The following is a 19091-nucleotide window of genomic DNA, read 5'->3' on the forward strand; positions in this document are numbered from 1 at the left end:
CATCTAACCCTTTGGTATAAATCCAACAATGTCATTATACATGTTAATACCGCTAAACTGCACTAGGGTGTAAACGTATCCAATGTTGTTTAAAGCATCATATTATGGAATACGATTTTAACATTGAACATGAATAAGTGTCATCAAGCAAAGTATAAGATCATTTTTTAAGATTTAAGAGTATTATATACATATATAAAATATTTGGCAGATCTTGGTGGCGAAATACCTCAAAAGTAACAAAGACTTCAAAGTTCAACTAATTTTAACAGGTACGGTAAGCAGCAATAATAGATTATATTTTGAAAGTAACCCTCCCTCTTCACCTAACCTACCTGTTCCTACACCTGTTGTGCATTATTCCTTCCAGAAGATTCTGTTGTGATTAATAGCCCAAATAAGCCTGTTGTGCATCGTCCTCTTGGCTGGGTATCTCTGGTAGATGGGCAACAGAAGCAGTTTATGACAGGTGAGGGATTCTGGGAAATGGAGTTCAGTGGAGTTGGCGAGGACAGCGACTCTCATCTGGATCGTGTCCATGCCCAGGATGGGCACTCGGTCACAACCTGTGAGGAACACTGATCACAAGCAATAGGAAGACATCATGTTAAATAGGAACATCTTAAAGCTAAGGCCAGCTCACCCTAAAATCCAAAATACATATTTTTCCTCTCACCTGGAGTGCTATTTATCCATCTACATCATTTTGTGTTAGTTGCCTGAGTTTTAGAGATATCGGCCCTAGAGATGTTTGCCTTTTCTCCAATATAATGGAACTGGATGGCACTCGGCTTGTGGTACACAAAATGGGAAAAACATACATTTGAAAAACTCTTTACAGAAATCATGACCTGGTTATTCAAGATAATCCACAAACCTTGTTGTGAGCAGTTTCAACTATTTTCTTTAGGCCGAACTACACCCACTGGCTAATTCCTACATGGAACTGCAGCTAGTAGCAGCTGTGGGAGTAGTTTAGTTGAAAGAAAATAGTTCCTACATGAAGCTGCTCATAACAAGGTCTGTGGATTATCGTGAGTAACCGGGCCATTATTTCTGGAAAGATACATTGCTGTTGAGTTTTTCAAATGTATGTTTTTGCCATTTTGAGTACCAAAGGTTGAGTGCCATCCAGTTCCATTGTATTGGAGAGAAGGCAGACATCACTAGGGCCGATATCTCCAAAACTCAGGCAACTAACACAGAAGGATGTAGATGGAAAAATATGTAATTTGGATTTTAGGGTGAGCTGTTCCTTTAAATATTAAAGCAAAGATGTGTGGTTAACAAGAAAAAAAATCATTTTCTTCTGAGCCCGTTTCTTTGAACATTTGAGCACCTCTCTCATACATCTTTAAGCAGTGCAGCAGCTTCTATAAGTGACATGTGTGTCCAGCCGTTATAGACGAGAGTGAGCATGGGATTTGAGCACAATGAGCAGTGAGCAGAGACGTGCGCATGAGATTTAGCCTAGAGTTAATATCTGAGTTTAAAGCAGACATTTTAAAGAACGAGATGGGTCAATGTAAATGTTTTATTGTATCTTAATCTATCTGACCTTCTCTCCTCAGTGACCTCACCTCCCCCATCTTTCTTACTTTACCTTTTATCCCACTCTCCTATCCCTCATCTCTTTTAATCGTGTCTCCTTAATCTATCTTGTACCACGTTGCCTTTAATATTCCTGTCTGTATTTGTGTTTTGCTTATCTGTTGTTGTGTTGTTGTTGTTGTTGTTGTTGTTGTTGTTGTTGTCATCGTCGTTGTTGTTGTTATGTTGTTGTTGTTGTTGTGTTGTTGTTATGTTGTTGTTGTTGTTGTTGGTGCTGTTGTTGTTTTTAAATGCTGCCATTTTGGCCAGGTCTTGCTCGTAAAAGAGATCTTTGATCTCAAGTGACTACCTGGTAAAATAAAGGTAAAAATAAATAAATAGAGCCCCTCCCTCCTGGCTGTATGCCTAGGCCCCTCCCCATTGGCATCCACTTACTTGTTCAACCAAACTTTACAATGTGCATTTTTATATGAATGAAGAATGAATGAAGTATCCGGCACAGTCAAAACACAAATATCACGACATCATTTTTGCTAAGCATTTAAGGTTTTGGGAGGAAGTGGGAGTCACCAGTGCTTCACCTCATCACCCATCCCATGGTTCATCTTGATTAAGTGCATTTGAATGATAATTGTGTAGCATTACTTACAGAGGAAAGCTTTCTTCCAGTCTGCTGTCAGTTCATCAAACACCTCCCAGAAGGTAACAATGTTGGGATGGTTGGCATGGTATTCTCCCTCATATGCCGTGTTCTAGATCGAATCACAGGAGAAACTTTTCTGGCATACAATATTACGGTTGTTGATGTCCCATTCATCAATATCCATGTCTACATGAGTAGCCTAAACACAATATTCTGAATATGTGAAATGATTACATTCCTGATTCTTATCAAAGAGATTCAAAATTCAAAAACACTTGCAAACCTTCTTAAACGTTTCCCAGTCATAGTTTTCTTGGCCCACCATCACTCCTCGCAGCTCCTCTGGCTGGAAGAACTCCACCACATCGATGTCACACACCTTGAAGAAGCCTCTCCTGAACTCCTCAAACATCTTCTCCACTGACGTGTTGAAAGCGTAGTTGACATAGGCGTCAACAAAATCTTTCCTATTGAGAGAAAGATTGAGTCAGAAGTTCATAACTATAAAAGTAGTTTCAGCCAAGTAATGCATAGATGATGGATCCAGACCTCACACTTTCTCTGTCCTGGGAGGTGAGAGAGCTCAGAGTCACACCCTTTATAATCATGTAAATGTTCATAATTATTAGGATTTCCACCCATCCACTGCGACACTTCTCATATGCTCAACCAGGCCGCCAACCTCTCCACCCCTCCCCTCAGTCCCCCTCCTGACAGCTTCAACCCACCTCTCCCCCCCCTCAGAATCAGAATCACTTTTATTGCCACAGTATGCAAGTTACATACGAGGAATTTGTCTTAGGAATTTGTCTTATTTGTCTCCGACACCTCTCTGCATTCAAGAGACGTCAACAGCAGTCTCTCAGTAGCCAGCTTGCTGACGTGTGACGTTGGGTCTGCCCTCGTGAGACTACGACAACACGCTCTTCAAAAGGCAGAAGTCACGAAAGCCAGCTGGCCCTGACTCTGTCTCACCCTCTCACGCACTAAAGCAGTGCTCCCCAACCACCGGGCCGCGGACCGGTACCGGGCCGCAACGCATTTGGTACCGGGCCGCGAGCCGGTCAATTTTTTTTTTTTTTTTAATAAACATAGGCTATAATATTATAGGCTGTGTGTGATAGTTGAAACATAGTTTCAAGTTGACGTTCATTTATGTTTGTAGTTCAAACAAAAACATAAATACTGTATAGGCTACATACAGTACAACACAAAAGGCTTATTTACCCTTTGTCGCCACCTGGTGAGTAAATATATATGTAACTAAAACCATTAAAATTGACAACCGGTCAACTTTTTTTTCCATGTATCTACCGGTCCTTGGCACAAAAAAGGTTGGGAACCCCTGTACTAAAGCACTGTGCTGATCAGCTGGCCCATGTGTTCACTGAGATCTTCAACACCTCATTGGAGACATGCCACGTTACAGCCTGCTTCAAGTCCTCAACTATTATCCCCGTCCCCAAAAAGACACTAGTTATTTAAAAACACACTTGTTTGAACTTGTGACAACTTTTCCTTGTTCTTTTGCCTCAAGTTCCACCTCTCTGCCATTCCAGGTGACCTGTAATCGACAATGATGAGAGGTAAAAGACTGGGTAGTGTACAACATTTATACCAGTAACTGTGCATAACTGTGATAACTGACAGGTCAGTGAACATACCCTGAAATTCAGTTCCATATTTTCAACATCATCAGAAGTGTAGTCCTCCAAGAGGTACCGCAAACTCCTGCAAAGCATTGGAAAAGGATTCATTTATTACTCACTGGCTTCCTTCTGATATTAATTTTGCATGTTAAAAAAACTGTATTGCATTTGCAGGTTGTGCATTTTAAATAGTTTCAACATAACCGTGACCTGCACATGGCTCCTACAGTGTTGTCTATAAAAAAAAGTTATAAGCTGCTTTTCAATTATGCAGAACGTTTAAAGGCCCAATCCGTCAATACTCACTATTACTGACGCCGGTGGCCGTTAGTGTAACTGCAGGCAGCGTGTGAACGAGCTGACGCGCGGGCACCATACTCGCACGCGCACAAGCAGTTGCCTGGCAACAGCAGAGCTGTTGGTTGCTTTGTAACGTTAACTCATAAAAGTCACGTGAAAACGGCAACCTGGACAATTTATCGGTCAGATCAGCCTCGAGATGCCCAGGAAGGATTCTAGATGAATTAGGGGACGTTATTGTGGCATGTTTGGTCGTGTTTTGGCTTGCGTTGGCTGCGGGGAAGTTGATACTCATGTTAGCACAAGCCAGGAAATAGCCTGCTCCCCCTGTATGTACGGTACCGTGTAATGCCTGGAGTTGACCAAACTGAACAATCAAACAATGTTTCATAAGCATAACAGTAATGTTAGGCATATTTAGGACTGTTAAATTCATTATCCACACAAGACGGTAACGTTATTAGTGGGGCTGGTGGTAATTTCTATAAATGTAAATTAATATTAGTTAGCCGCGATTAGCATCAAGCTAACGTTAACTATGTGCAGTCCCACTGCAGCCAGCAAGTGGACACTCATGTTAGCACAAGCCAGGAAATAGCCTGCTCCCCCTGTATGTACGGTACCGTGTAATGCCTGGAGTTGACCAAACTGAACAGTCAAACAATGTACCGTAAGCATAACAGACAGTAGGCTAACGTTAGGCATATTTCCGACTGTTAGATTAATTATCAACACAAGACAGTAACGTTATTAGTGGGTCTGGTGGTAATTTCTATAAATATAGCGAAATCTATTAGTTAGCCGCGTATAGCATCAAGCTAACGTTATGGTTATAATAGGCACAAACCACCGCAGCTAAATGCAGTCAAACAATAATGTTCCATGACCATAAGCATAACGGTAGTAACGTTAGGGTTGCATTACTTCACACAAGACGGTAATGTTAGCAGAGTTTCTGACCAGGTGGTCAGATACTTGTACTACGGAGTGACAGTAAAAATCTTGAATCTTGAAAATCCATTAGCAAGCAGCTAACGTTATCTGGTCAAAACCACATTACAGTAGCTACAAGCAGCAAGTTCCCTTCATGAACCGAAAACACAGTCCTGACTCTAGTTTCCCCCCGATGTCGGTCACATTGCTGCTGTCTGGCCAGACGGGCTTCATTAGATAAATATGTATTTATTTATTTAGTCTGGACTTTTTCTGGAGTCTGTTTCCTTTTGCTAGCAGCTAGCGATGAACGTAACGTTAAAAGCTACTTTAGCCATTTCCTGTTAGCCGGCGTCTAGGACAAGAGGCTCATGAACGCGCGCAGACGTCACATCCTCTAGCTGTGGCGGGAAATGCTATCCCCTTCGAAACTGCGGGTTTTCCATGTGTCTTCTGAACGGCTGGTCGGAGAGAAACGCCCCTGGTCGCCATTTTTAAGTTACGTCAAGGCGCATTCACTCAGTGCCAATAATAAACACTTTGTGCACATTTATTTCTCGCCAGAACCAACGGAATGGGCCTTTAATTATGTATTATTTTCAGTCAGCTCAAGAGGTTAAAATGCACTGAATGGATCCTTACTCTCCCACTACAGGTTCAAACTCCTTCATGTCGTCCAGCGAGGGTTTGGCGCCGAGCAGCTTCTTGAAGAGAACCAATGGGAAGGGCAGGTGGACGATGTTGTGGTTGTAGAGAGCCATGCCACACAGCACCCCGAACAGAAAGTAATCCTTCTCCCTGACTCTGGGCTGTTGGTTTGATCGTAGAACATGATCATTAAGATTAAGTAACATCCGGTAATTGTCTGAAATTTGCTTTTACTTGAAAACATTTGCCCCAAATGGCTTGAGGAAGCTATGATATCGAGCAATATTAAAGAGTTGTGCATCCATAAATGTAATGATTGATTTCAGTATTTACATGTTATCCCAAGTCCTCACACAGAGACAGTAACCTGGATTATTGCACAATCACCACTCTTTTCCATAGAGAGAAACAAGAGAAAATAGTTTGTACCAGACATTATGCAATGTCACATCTGTGTACAACTCCAAAATGGTATTACTGTGGCAGTACCAGGGATGTTTCTACGTATAAAGATACATTTTTCTTCTTCAAACATGATACTGTAACACGATTATAATATACAATGTTTCTCGTAGGTTTGCTGCTCGTGTGTGTGTGTGTGTGTGTGTGTGTGTGTGTACGTATGGGGGTGGGGGGGTTCTTCGTTTTCCCACCAAATCGAATCAGTTCATCCTTTAGTCCAAGTGGACGCTTGAGCCAAATTTGAAGAAATTCCGTCAATGTGATCCTGAGATATCGCATTAACGAGCATGAAACAGGGTGGCCATGACGTCACAGAGACCTTGAACTTTGACCATCGACCACCAAAGTTTAATCAGTTCATCACCCAAGTGGATGTTTGAGCCACATTTGAAGAAATTCCCTCAAGCTGTTCCTGATATATCCTGTTAATGAGCATCGGACGGATGTGTACGTACAACCCGGAAATATAATGTCTCTGGCCACGGCTGTCGCCGTCATAAAAAATATGGCAAAAAATTATTTACTTAGGCCACTAAATTAGTGTATACACATTTTGATTCAGTGTTTGCTGCCCTTCCCCCCCCCCGTATGTCTACAAACACTGTTTGGACTGCCTTTTCTTTCTTTAATTGCAAACCCTGGTCTTACCCTGACCCTGACAGGAAACCAGGCGAGGGTCAGGCTCTCGTTGTACATGAACATCTCAGACTCAGGAGCCATCAGCTCATCAAACACATGGAGGAAGAAGTCGGTTCTGTTGACGTTGGTCACCTTCATGTCCTCCACAAACTGCACCTGGGGAACATAGGTGCAAGTTGGACCAGTGTTTAGAAATCAAACCTATTTTCTCATTTCCTGCTGGCATGTTTGCATATCATCAGTATTCTGCAGTTATCTCCAATTTTACATTTTATTATCTCCCCAAAAGGTGCTTAACACATTCACTGCCAGCCATTTTTTTTTTACTGTAGGTAGCTTCTGCCAGAGGTTTTTTTTGAGGATTCTGGCTCATCTTTCAAGACCCGAGGATTCTTTTCTGCTAAGATTTTGTGAACACAAAATATCTCAAAAGAACTAATAGAATGTGTGCTTTCTCTGTCTAAAAGAGTTAGTTTGTAGAGTTAGTAGTTATGTAGGCATTAGCACTTGAATACAGCATGGTTTCAGCGTCTGAAAATTTAAGCTGAGATAAATAGCTTTTTGTGAAATTCGATAGAACAGTCACTTTAACCATTCATTTTTGGCATCAGTAAGACGTCAGACATCTAAACAATAGTTTTGAACAGTAATTTCCTCCATAACAGCAGGAAACCCCCCTCTACTTCAAACTCCTCCCTCCGTGTGTGTTCTTCTTGGCTGCAGCAGGCGTGTCACAAGCTCGTTTCTGCTGCTGCTGCTGCTGCTGCTCCTGTCTGCTGGCGGCCGCTGGGCGAGGATGGGCTCGCTCGTTTCTTGGGGTTTCGGTTGAGAAACCCCAAGAAACGGGGTTTCTTTTGCGATTCTGGTCTTATTTATGCTGCGTGTTTCAAAGTGTGTTGCACCCATAATCTATTATGCAAATTTGCAATCCCCCACCGCCAGCAATCAGCGCGAAAGCGAAAGCGTTTTCGCCAATCCATTTTACAGTATGAGAATGGTTTCATCGCGCGTTCCCCTGCAGTTTTGGCTCGGCTTTTTCTAGTCTGGAGAGCACTGTCGCCACTTAGTGGGTCGGTGGAATGGGTTGTACACGTTCGGTGGCTTCAATATTTATATAAGAGATGTAAAAGGGTTAGATCAACGTCCCACTGTTTTTTTTTGACGTATTAACACGTCATTGGCAGTCAACCATTGGATTTTTTTTGACGTATTAACACGTCATTGGCAGTGAACGTGTTAACAACACAAAACTTTGTAGACAAGTAGGTCATGGGCCAACTAAGAACTGATTACCTTTCCACACCCACTGGCCAAAATGGGGCGTGGTAATGGACGTAGCCAATCACAAAAAGGCGCCTAAGTCCCAAATGGATTCACGTAAGACCATGAAACTTCATTCCCGTCTGGCTTGAAGCTTTCTACCAGTGTTTGCAGTGGGCGGAAGTTGGGCGGGTGTACCTGCCTTGACAGACAACTCCTTCAGCCAAGTCAAACGCAAATCCAATCGGGAGAACGGCAAAAACACATTTTCCGCCGAGAAACTCCGCTGTTGCATACTCCTGTACTTGTTTAATTGTTGTTATTGGTCTATTTCTGCAATAACTGCACTTCATGGCTGTTTAAACTCGACAAACATTGACATTACTCCTCGAGGCAGACAGGCAAGGAGGCGGCCATTATTGTTTCGCTAGTGCAGTGCTAGTTGCGTTCCTGATTGGCCAACTTGCGCTGTCAATCACAGGGCACTGAGCGCAGTCGCTGATTGGCTTGTCTGCTTTGCAGTTTCTGCTAAAGCCATCCCAGGGCTTGAGGGCAGACAGTCCCCCAGAAGATTTGGGCAGAACACACCCTGCGCCCGCCTACGCAGCAGTCAAGCATCGGGATTGGCCAGGAGAGAGCCTTTTGTTCCCTTTTGACAGCTCAAATCTCCCACACACACCCCACCCAGCCGTCCACGTGTCAATAGTGATCTCTAGTGGGATCCATAATAGAGCACCGCTGACCAACTACTTCTTCTTTTGAGATCTGTGTGCGGTTGGTGTCCAAGCGTTGCATTACCGCCCCCACTGGTCAACGCAACTCTGTGCTCTCTGAGACACTGTGTAGTACAGGGGTGCCCCAAGGAACAGTCAGTTCCTCCTTTTTGTTTACTTTGTATACAGATGACTGTGTCAGCTCACATCCTACTCAGTTTGTAATTAAGTTTTCAGACGACACCGTGATCCTTAGTCTGCTCACGAGCGATTCTAACATCCTCAGATATACATCTGGAGTGGACAGGTTCATAGAATGGTGTGATCAACATCATTTAAAAATAAATGTAAACACAACAGAGGAGGTCATAATAGACCCCAGGTCCATAGGTGACCACACTACGATCAGTATTCACAACCATAACATCAAACAGGTCTCCTCCTATAAATATCTAGGAGTGCAGATCGATCGGGAACTGAGCTGGCACACGCATGTTACAAGCATCTGTGCAAAGATCATCAACATCAACGTCTACACTTCCTTTGAAGACTCAGGCTTTTTGGAGTCAGTAGTATTATGTTGATTTTTTATAGAGCTAGTATACTGTAGAACCCATATTGAGATATGGTATTTCCAGGTGGTTTGGCAATGGTAAGTATATATCGCTTTTATCCAAAGCGCTTTACAACCAGTATGTACATTCACCCATTCACACACCGATGGTGGCAAGCTACCACGCAGGGTGCTGGCACACCATCAGGAGCAATTTGGGGTTCAGTATCTTGCCCAAGGACACTTCGACATGCAGACTGGAGGAGGCGGGATTCGAACCACCGACCTCTTTTATCCAAAGCGATTAGTGGACGACCCGCTCTACCTCCTGAGCTACAGCCGCCCCGGCAACCTGACTATTAAGTATAAATCTCAAATTGCTAGGCTGGCAAACATGGCTGGGAAGATCATGGGTATGTTCACACCCCCCCGATCACCCCCCAAGCCATTTTTGAGCAAGCAACGATACGACAAGCTCGGAATATCTTATCTGACGCCTTGCATGTACTGAACCCAGAGTATGAACTACTGCAATCTGGCAGTAGGTATAGAATTCCGCGATGTAGATATAATAGATATAAACACTCATTTGTTCCTCAGTCAATCAAAATGATAAATGAAATTAACTAGAAGTGACTAGATGCACCTTATCACGGGGGTATGTGCAATGGTGTATGTGTAATGTTCTTGGTGTTTTTAGTTAAGGACTGTTAAGTGTATCTATGTATGTAGCTGTGGCCCTGTCTCCAAGACAAATTTCTCCCAAGGGAGACAAATAAAGAAAACCTTGAACCTTGAATGTATGAATGTATGAAGAAGAAGAAGAAAAAAACCTTCACATCACATATGCGACACTGTGTGGACCTCACCTGCAATTACTGGTCATAGCCATTGGTGTTGTCAGAGACAACAAAAGTGAAATCTTCCAGATTATCACTTTAAAGAGGCCTCCCATAATTGTTGAAAACAATGAGTTGAGAGGTAGAGTCGAACACGATAGAAAACAGTTACATGGTAACTGCTGTTATCTCAGTGAAGACACTGCCTCTGCAGACTTTAAGGCTGCTTTGAGACACGGTAGTCCATCAATACTATCAGTGGTTTCACGCCTCCACCATAGACTGTATAAATAGGCCTCCACAGGTGATTTATAGACGAGGCGTGGGGCGTGGCCAGGAATGTCTTAAAGAAATATCCATGCATCCTGACGTAGGAACGTCTTATCCCATAATTGTTGAAAACAATCTGTCTCCACTCAGATAACCATGTACGGCCATATGAAATCCGTCGCCCCCCATTTTATTTTATTTTTTAATTTAGGGGTTCGGATATATATATATATATATATATATATATGTATATATATATATATATATTTATGACTTGTCTCTCTCAGACAGCCTCTTTGACATGTTTCTCAAAGTGAAAACCAAGTTGTGAGGTGACGTAAGGGCCCCCACAAGACCGACCCCCTCTCTCAAAACATCCTAATCGAAAATGGAATTATTTCTCTCTGCCTATTTTACAGTTATGAAATCATTTAGGTTACTACAATAATTAGGTGTACTTTTTGCATTTGATTCCATTTTTATTACAAAATTCCATAATTTGTTTCCATTTTGCGGAAATCATATGGCTCTATTACCATGTTTGATATTTGGAATCATCCCCTCTCAAAATGTCTTTTTTTTACTCTGGAATCAAGCTAGACAAGTTAATAATACATTTCAAAATCCAAAAATGCTAGTTTTCAAATGTATCTACAAAATACAAGCGTCCAAAGTTTGAGCAACATATTTACCAACAGTTCCCTCTCAAAGGCGCAGTGGTCAGCTGCAGCTAGCTGTCTGAAGGTGTCCTCGATGAGGTGCAGCTGTCTGAGCTTCAGCTGCAAGACCGGGGCAGGGGGGGAGTCAGGGGGATGGACCATCGACTCAGTGGGCCACATCAAAGCTAAGTCATGAAGAAAATGGTGCTTTTTCTCTAAATTACAAACAATGGCCCTTATTAATCAAGGAAACACAGAGGGCAAATTACCGTATAACAGCAGCTGCATTATGCAATGAAATCAACAGTATGCATGTAATAAAATGTTAATGGAAAATATATCATCTATCAAGCATACCGTATAACATTCCTATTTCAACTTCAACTTTGCAGCAGATTCTAATCCATTTCAGCATTTTTCATGACCTTCAAACACCTTAAGGCTGGGTTCACACCGACGACCCAAGCCTTGCCTATGCCTTGCCTTTACCCACGCTTTTTAATAGGCGTCCGTTTTAGTCAACGAGGCTGTGTACACCGTGCGCCTGAGCGTGAACCCTGCGTGTACCCACGCCTTGCCTGTGCCTTGTCGATTTTATCGAATAGGCGTGAGTTCTATTTTGAAGCCGACAAGGCGCGTGGAGGCAGACTTCTTCTGTCAAGCCATGAAAGAAAAACGCACAATATCCGTCGGAAATAGCAAAGTCAACTGAATTTCAAAATAAAATGGAGTTACTACAACATGTTGAGCAGAGAGACAGAGAGATTGACGGGTGGCTATCACGTGGGGCTTTCTCCCCGTCGGCAAACAAATCTTCATGAGAGAGAATAGCGACCGAAGAAGCAAGATGGACAATGTTGGGGTGCCAGCACATATTCTTGCAAGATCACCTCTCTAAAATGTCCGACTATAGTCAGACCTGGTTATACATATCCAGCATCAATAGAACATTAAATATATCAGATTTATTTTACCTAGAGGCTACCCATGACAATTCTGGACAACACGTGAAAAAATACAGTCGGGAGAGAGGAGAGGCGCTTGTGACTCGGCTCCAGGTTCGGCGTGCAAAAGGCGTGCGGTGTGATCGCAAAAGCGTGTAACAGGTTCACGCCCAGCTCGGCGTAGGCGTGGGTTGAGGCAAGGCAAGGCGTAGGTTGTCTGTGTGAACGAAGCGTAATACCAATAAAGAGCTACTATAAATAAACAAACAGTAAATAACTAAATAAAAAGCAATATCAAATTTTTACTTTAAATTAAACTGTGTTCATTTTTGCCAAAATATTCTCATTTTTGATATGCTGTATTCATTCAAGTTCATGTTCATCAAGATATATTTTGGAAGCTGGTAAATAACTGGTATATCATAACTGTACTATAAGTTGACTTTTCAGTAAAAAAAATAAATTAATGTATTTTTAATCTATACCTTTGCTATGTATGCATGGATGTTCAAGACTGCCATCTTGCAACACAGATTTAACAGAAACGGGTAGCGGCAGAAGATGGTAGGCATCTGTTCTGTATCCTTTAAGAAAACATTGATTCATCATTTATAACAATATACATAATTTATCACTGAGCAGCAACATGGCTCACTAGAGATTCACTTCTTATTCCTATGTCTAAGACAGTTCAATATTTTTTTAGAGAGAATTCCTGTTTATAAATATTGATGACAGTCAGAAATAGGTATTTTTGAATTCTTAAGGTGAGTGGAATTTAATTGAAAAAAAAAATCTAACCTCCAATTTTGAGCATGTACGCCACAGATGGACATCCTCTAGTGGCTGCACATTACCAGTGATCTCATCCACATAAAAGGTATTCAGCGGTACTTGCTTTCCAATTTTGTTTGCCTGTGAAAAAAACACAGATTAACTTGCATAAAATATAGTAAAATCAAGCTGAAATGAAAAATGACTTATTTTAGATCACATCCCTGGTCATAGAGTGCACCTATTTAACAATGCACGCCTAAAAATTCACAAAAATTACATTTCTTTGGATTTTTCTATAAAATTCAGGAGGGGGGTCTAAGATCAGCTGAGTTCTTTCTTCACCAGCTAGAACAAAGCTCTGCCACACCCAGTGCACCAAGCACAGTGTGCCTACTGGAACTCATCGAATTGGTCTTGACCAACAACATTTCATGTTCAGCAATGATTTTTTCCTGCAGGTCTCCGGGGTCAGCATGGACTCTAATGTCCCCTAGTTTTGCCTCACTTTATGTTGGACTCATGGAGTGGGAGATCATACTAAACCCTGAGAAGAACTCTTTTCTACAATTCATCTCAACTTACAAAAGGTACGTTGATGATGTTTTCTTCATATGGACCTCGACAGAGGAGAAACTGAGAGAGTTTCACAATTTCATGAATACTCAGAATGCACATCTCAAATTCACAATGACACATGACCACTTTAAAATGAACTTTCTGGACATTTTGATCATCAATGACAATGGACACCTTAGCACTAGCCTGTACAGAAAACCCACTGACAGAAACTCACTTTTACATGGTCAGTCATTTCACCCTACACCCCTCAAGAAAAGTCTCCCTGTTTCCCAGTTCAACAGAATACGCTGTATCTGCAGCTCTGACACAGACTACCACAAACACAAAACGGACATGGAGAACAGATTTCTCAAAAAAGAATGGGTAACCCAAGCCTCCAACCGCTTCGATCTCCTCACACAGACTGAGTGTCTCAATAGCACCAGACCCAGAACCACAGACAACAGGATTACCTGTGTTATCCAATACTCACCACTGGCGTTTTCAAACGATCCCCCAACCTCAGAAACATGTTAGTAAGAGTGGATTGTCCCTAGTGCAAGGACACTTATCCTGTATTATCCATTTTGAAAGTCATTACTAAAAATAGCATCAATGTGCATGAATGAGCGTCTTTGCCAGTTTGATTATTGATTATTGATTGCATTGCTTGTTGCTCCAATTGCTACATTGAGCAGCTATCTTATGGCTCATTTCCACCACATTTTACTGCCCTGCACAGCTCGTCACCAGTCGGCTCTACTCGTTTCGGCCCGATGGATGTTCTGCTTCGACCGCCGTTCATCTGCCCCTGCCCACAGCTGGTCGTCATAGCGACCGCATATCTGTCCTTCGCTTATAGCCGAAGTAGGCTATACCATAACGTTACAATTAAATCCATCCACAGAACTTTTAAACTGTTTATGAAATACTGGTGCCTCTAAATGACCTACAGTGTACATGGGCAAATGTGACAATCGGCCAGGAGAATGGATATCACTTTGTAGTTAGTCAAACTCACAGGCATGCGCTGCGCGCGGACGGGAGAGGCGCAACAGAGTGAAGCCTGTACCCCGCGGCCTCTCACCAGGCAAGACCGCGGCTTCACCAAAGACCCGCTGCGGCCTAGCGGAGCGCTGCACAGGAGCTTCCTGAGCAGCGGACTTTTTTCACTCTGAAAACAATTGAAACCACCGCCACAACTTTATTTCACCAGAGGCGAAGGCAGCAACACAAAAGACTGATGGAAATAACACAACAGAAGAGAAGGTAAGCACCACTAAACTGGTATGCAGCATTGCATTGACAGTCAGTAGGATAGACAGAGTAAACACGATTCTGCCTGACCAATCAGTCGTCAACAATGTTTTCCCATCACCGTATGGTACCGGGTTGACAGAATAGAACCCCAACGAGGCAGGTACGAAAAGTAGCACGACTCGACTCCAATACAACCCGTGCTGTAACAGTTTTTACAGGTGGAATGAGACAATTTATCGAGTCGAGCGGAGCGGGATCGCGCTACTACCTGCGATGGAAATGGGCCATTAGTTTATCTGTGCACACTTCCCTGTTTCAGGGACTGTGTGTTTTGTGGAGACAGTGTCCTTCTCTGCTCCCTCCACTTGATTTGACAACATTGATGTTGCACTCACTTCACATGCACTATTGATTTCACTTGTACTGTAACGTTATATGTATTTTTCTACTCTTCTTTGTATACTCCATTGTCACATGACTGTGTACTCATGTGACTGAGTCATGTGACTTGACCATGAGGGTATTTAACATGTTCACTGCCAACGACGTATTACTCCGTCAAAAAAAATCCAACGGTTGACTGCCACTGACGTATTACTCCGTCAAAAAAATTGTTTTTTTTTTTTTGACCGTGGGATGTGCATCTAACCCTTTTACATCTCTTATATAATTATTGGAGCCACCGAACGTTTACAACCCATTCCACCGAGCCACTAAGTGGCGACAGTGCCCTCCTGACTAGAGGAAGGCAAGCAAAAAGCAGCCATTCTCATGAAAATGGATTGGCGAAAACGCTTTCGTTTTCGCGCTGATTGCTGGCGATGCGGGATTGCAAATTTGCATAATAGATTACAGGTGGAACACACTTTGAAACACGCAGCATAAATATGACCAGAATCGCAAAAGCTTCATCAAAGCTCTCAACCAAAACTCCAAGAAGCGAGCGAGTCCATCCAGACTTCCTCAAACAGCGGCCGCGCAGACAGGCAGCAGCAGCAGCAAAGCAGTGAGACTGGTGACAAGCTTGTGACACGGCCGCTGCAGCCAAGAAGAACGCCCACGGAGGGAGGAGTTGGAAGCAGAGGGGGGTTTCCTGCTGTTATGGAGGAAATTACTGTTCAAAACTATTGTTTAGATGTCTGACGTCTTACTGATGCCAAAAATGAATGGTTAAAGTGACTGTTCTATCGAATTTCACAAAAAGCCGTTTATCTCTGAATAATTTTTCTGACGCTGAAACCATGCTGTATTCAACTGCTAATGCTTACATAACTACTAACTCTACAAACTAACTCTTTTAGACAGAGAAAGCACACATTCTATTAGTTCTTTTGAGATATTGTGTGTTCACAAAATCTTAGCAGAAAAGAATCCTCGGGTCTTGAAAGATGAGTCAGAATCCTCAAAAAAACCCTCTGGCAGAACCTACCTACAGTAAAAAAAACGTCTGGCAGTGAATGTGTTAAGATGGCGTCTCACTCTGTCCTTTTGTCTGATGAAGAGCAGTCTGCTCGAAACGTAACCAGAACGGTGCAATAAATATTTTTCACTGGAGCCTTTGCAGTCTGCGAGCTGTTTTATTTATTCACTGTTCCAGCCTCTCTCCAGCTCTGCACCTGCCGGATTCGACCTGGATGTGCGTGTTTTTAACTTTTCTATCAAAATTCAACCATGTTTTCTTCATGTAAAACATAAATCTACAATGTGCTTACATCAGCTGGTACTGTACTACTAATTTCAACCAATAATGTAACATGACAGCTGTTAATCAATCTTCATAACTAGGAGAAAATTCCAAGCAGGAATGCTTGCAACATGGCTGCCTATATGGGCAAACTTTGCTATCCCATGAATGCAAAGGACATTGGCTCGTTAACTACCATTCCAGGAATATCGCTATTTACCGCGGCTCGTGGCCCACTTCAAGACCAGCAGCCAGCACTCTCGCGGGGGCAACCGCTAACCAGTTCTCTGCTCTGGGGCTCGGCGCAGTGAACAGTGCACAGCGCTGTATTTACATTATACTGTGTTTGTAAACATAGTTATTGAAACGTGACCGGTAGGTTTCAGATTTGTCCGGGAAAATACATTATGTATCGGACTGGCACTGCAGGGCACTCGTCTCACATTCAGTCAGTCCCTCGTCCCAGACACGCCCACCTTTCAACGGTCAAATCAAACTCCTCCAAACGATATGTCCCACCTCTCTGTTTCACTCAGAAATACGTCACGATAAGGGTGCAAATGGCGTTTCAGCTCGACTTTAAATTTCATTCACTAATTTACATTTACAATTCAATTAAAATTAATTTGGACATATTTTCAAATATCATCTAGTCATAAAATGTTTGACCAATGATGGACAAAATGTTGTGGGCCAAATTCTGCGTTTATGGCCGGCAAAGGACGAGTACCAGAATAAGTAATATGATTTCTTAATTGATCCCAGACTGAAAGTGTGTCGATCCATCAATGTATCTATCTATCTATCTATCTATCTATCTATCTATCTATCTATCTATCTATCTATCTATCTATCTATCTATCTGACCTTGTAGAGCATCTTGAGGATGTCCATCAGCATTCTGACCGCAGGAGAGCGAGTTTGCACAGCGGGGTTTCTGAGCATGAAGGCCAGCGCCTTTTTGAACACCATGATGTGCTTGATCATGATGGAGGGCGCCAGGGAAGACCACCAGCCTCCTGCAGAAACAACACACACACATACACACACACACACACACACACACACACACACACACACACACACACATGAACATTATTTAGGACATCATGTTCCAGGTAAGCTTTTAATTCAAGTAAAAAAGAAAGGGGAGGATCCAAATCTCAGCATTATATTGGTGATTTTTGCATGGCCACACTCCATATTCATTTTCCCTGAGGAAGGTACTGTGGTATTGTAAACAGCACTAAGCCTAACCTCTTACACATTCCTCACTAAACCTCTGAAGTGAAAACTTTAAGAGTAGTTTACGTAATGTTGCCAGGCTCTTCTCATTCATCTGCAGAATACTGATTGCCAAGGGCAACACTGTCTTCATGACACGCTCGTCCTCTTGAAGAAGGGAGCACGACAGCAGAATCATGTAGATCTCTGGTGATTTCAGGACAGGTCCTGATTCAAAAAGATGTTCCACTAGCACTACCAATGCCATGTTTGCCTATATGAAAAAGAGAACAATGAGATAAGACAACATTTAAAACACATGCATTCATTGCCTTGTAATTATGGAAATGAGTGTTTCTTACGGGTCGCCACATGACAGGAGGATTAGTTTGTTTAACTTTTAATCATTGACTCAATACATGACATATGTGCATAATGTGAAAATGTAAAGGCTGTTCGTAACTGATTGCTTGATCCACGGTATTTTCAGCAACTGGTCCAAAAATCGGACAGCAGCCTCAAGGTCCACAGTTAAGGCACCTGGGTCTGGTGGAAGCCCGCTGATAAGACAAAGACCCAAGGCACAGCATGAGAGAGAGAGAAAATACTAAGAATACCACATCGTGGTTGTATGCCTCCGCCAACAAGTCAAGTTGCAGTCTACATCCATGTCTGACTCATACAAGCACAAATACAGTGCCTTGAAGCCCACGGTGCATGGTGTGGACATTCACCCTTATGGCACTTTAGGCAATGTTTGGGGGTACCTCAACCACACGGCTAATCATTTTCAGCATGGAAGATGGTCCTACCCCTACCCTATGCCTAAACCACCCACATCCCCCCAGCCAGTCCCGCTACCCACCTCTGGAACCCCGACTTCCTATGATCATCCTAACCCTAGCTACGGCCCCTTTTCTCTAGCCACGCCCCCTTCATTGACCGCAACGCCCCCTCCCACCACCCACTCCTCCTACTCACCCCTCAAATCCCGACTATCTACGACCTTCCTATCCCTGGCTTTGGCCTTTTTTACCTAGCCCCGCCCCCTTCCTTAATGGAACAGACGGACGTGAGGTCCTCCCTAGGACAAACAGCCCTCTCTGTACATTCATTCATTCAAACCTTTATTTAACTAGAAAATAAAACCTATTGAGACCAAGGTCTCTTTTTCAAGGGTGATCTGGCAGGACACATTTCACGTCAGACCAAAATAGATGTACACAAGTACAAAACACAGTATAAATACAAGACTACTGTCAATAGACTACCATCCACTCGAATTGGAGAGTATTAATTACAAATTAACTATCTACAAATACAAGCACAAATAAAACCGTACAATCAAACATGCCGCAGTGTTTGTTTTTCTCCCTTCTACCATCTTCCACTCCTGATGCGCATGCAGTGCATCATGAGTGCATCAGATGCACTGGCGCTTCCTATTTGCTCTTGTGTTTAGTCCGGTTTGCTTTCACACAACAAACGAACCGCGCCAGGGTTCACTTGGAAGCCAACCAAGACC

The 19091-nt window shown here is 42.8% G+C and overlaps 1 protein-coding gene across 1 annotated transcript in view; it reads right to left on the reverse strand.

Annotated features, from left to right (window-relative positions):
* Positions 1-357: 357 nt before the first annotated feature.
* Positions 358-19091, reverse strand: part of LOC310795686 (putative E3 ubiquitin-protein ligase HERC6) — a gene marked incomplete at both ends in the record, with an annotated part of 143213 nt that continues 124479 nt past the window's right edge. The window contains 11 exons of the mRNA XM_083657755.1: positions 358-578; positions 2201-2303; positions 2478-2661; positions 3688-3758; positions 3859-3925; positions 5719-5885; positions 6841-6981; positions 11153-11284; positions 17210-17361; positions 17654-17840; positions 18107-18126. Of these exons, the coding sequence (XP_083513881.1) occupies positions 358-578; positions 2201-2303; positions 2478-2661; positions 3688-3758; positions 3859-3925; positions 5719-5885; positions 6841-6981; positions 11153-11284; positions 17210-17361; positions 17654-17840; positions 18107-18126 (1445 nt within the window). The remainder of the gene's footprint in view (positions 579-2200; positions 2304-2477; positions 2662-3687; positions 3759-3858; positions 3926-5718; positions 5886-6840; positions 6982-11152; positions 11285-17209; positions 17362-17653; positions 17841-18106; positions 18127-19091) is intronic.

This window comes from Poromitra crassiceps, assembly GCF_964638095.1.
Source record: "Poromitra crassiceps genome assembly, chromosome: 21".
In the NCBI taxonomy this organism is placed as follows: Eukaryota; Metazoa; Chordata; class Actinopteri; order Beryciformes; family Melamphaidae; genus Poromitra; species Poromitra crassiceps.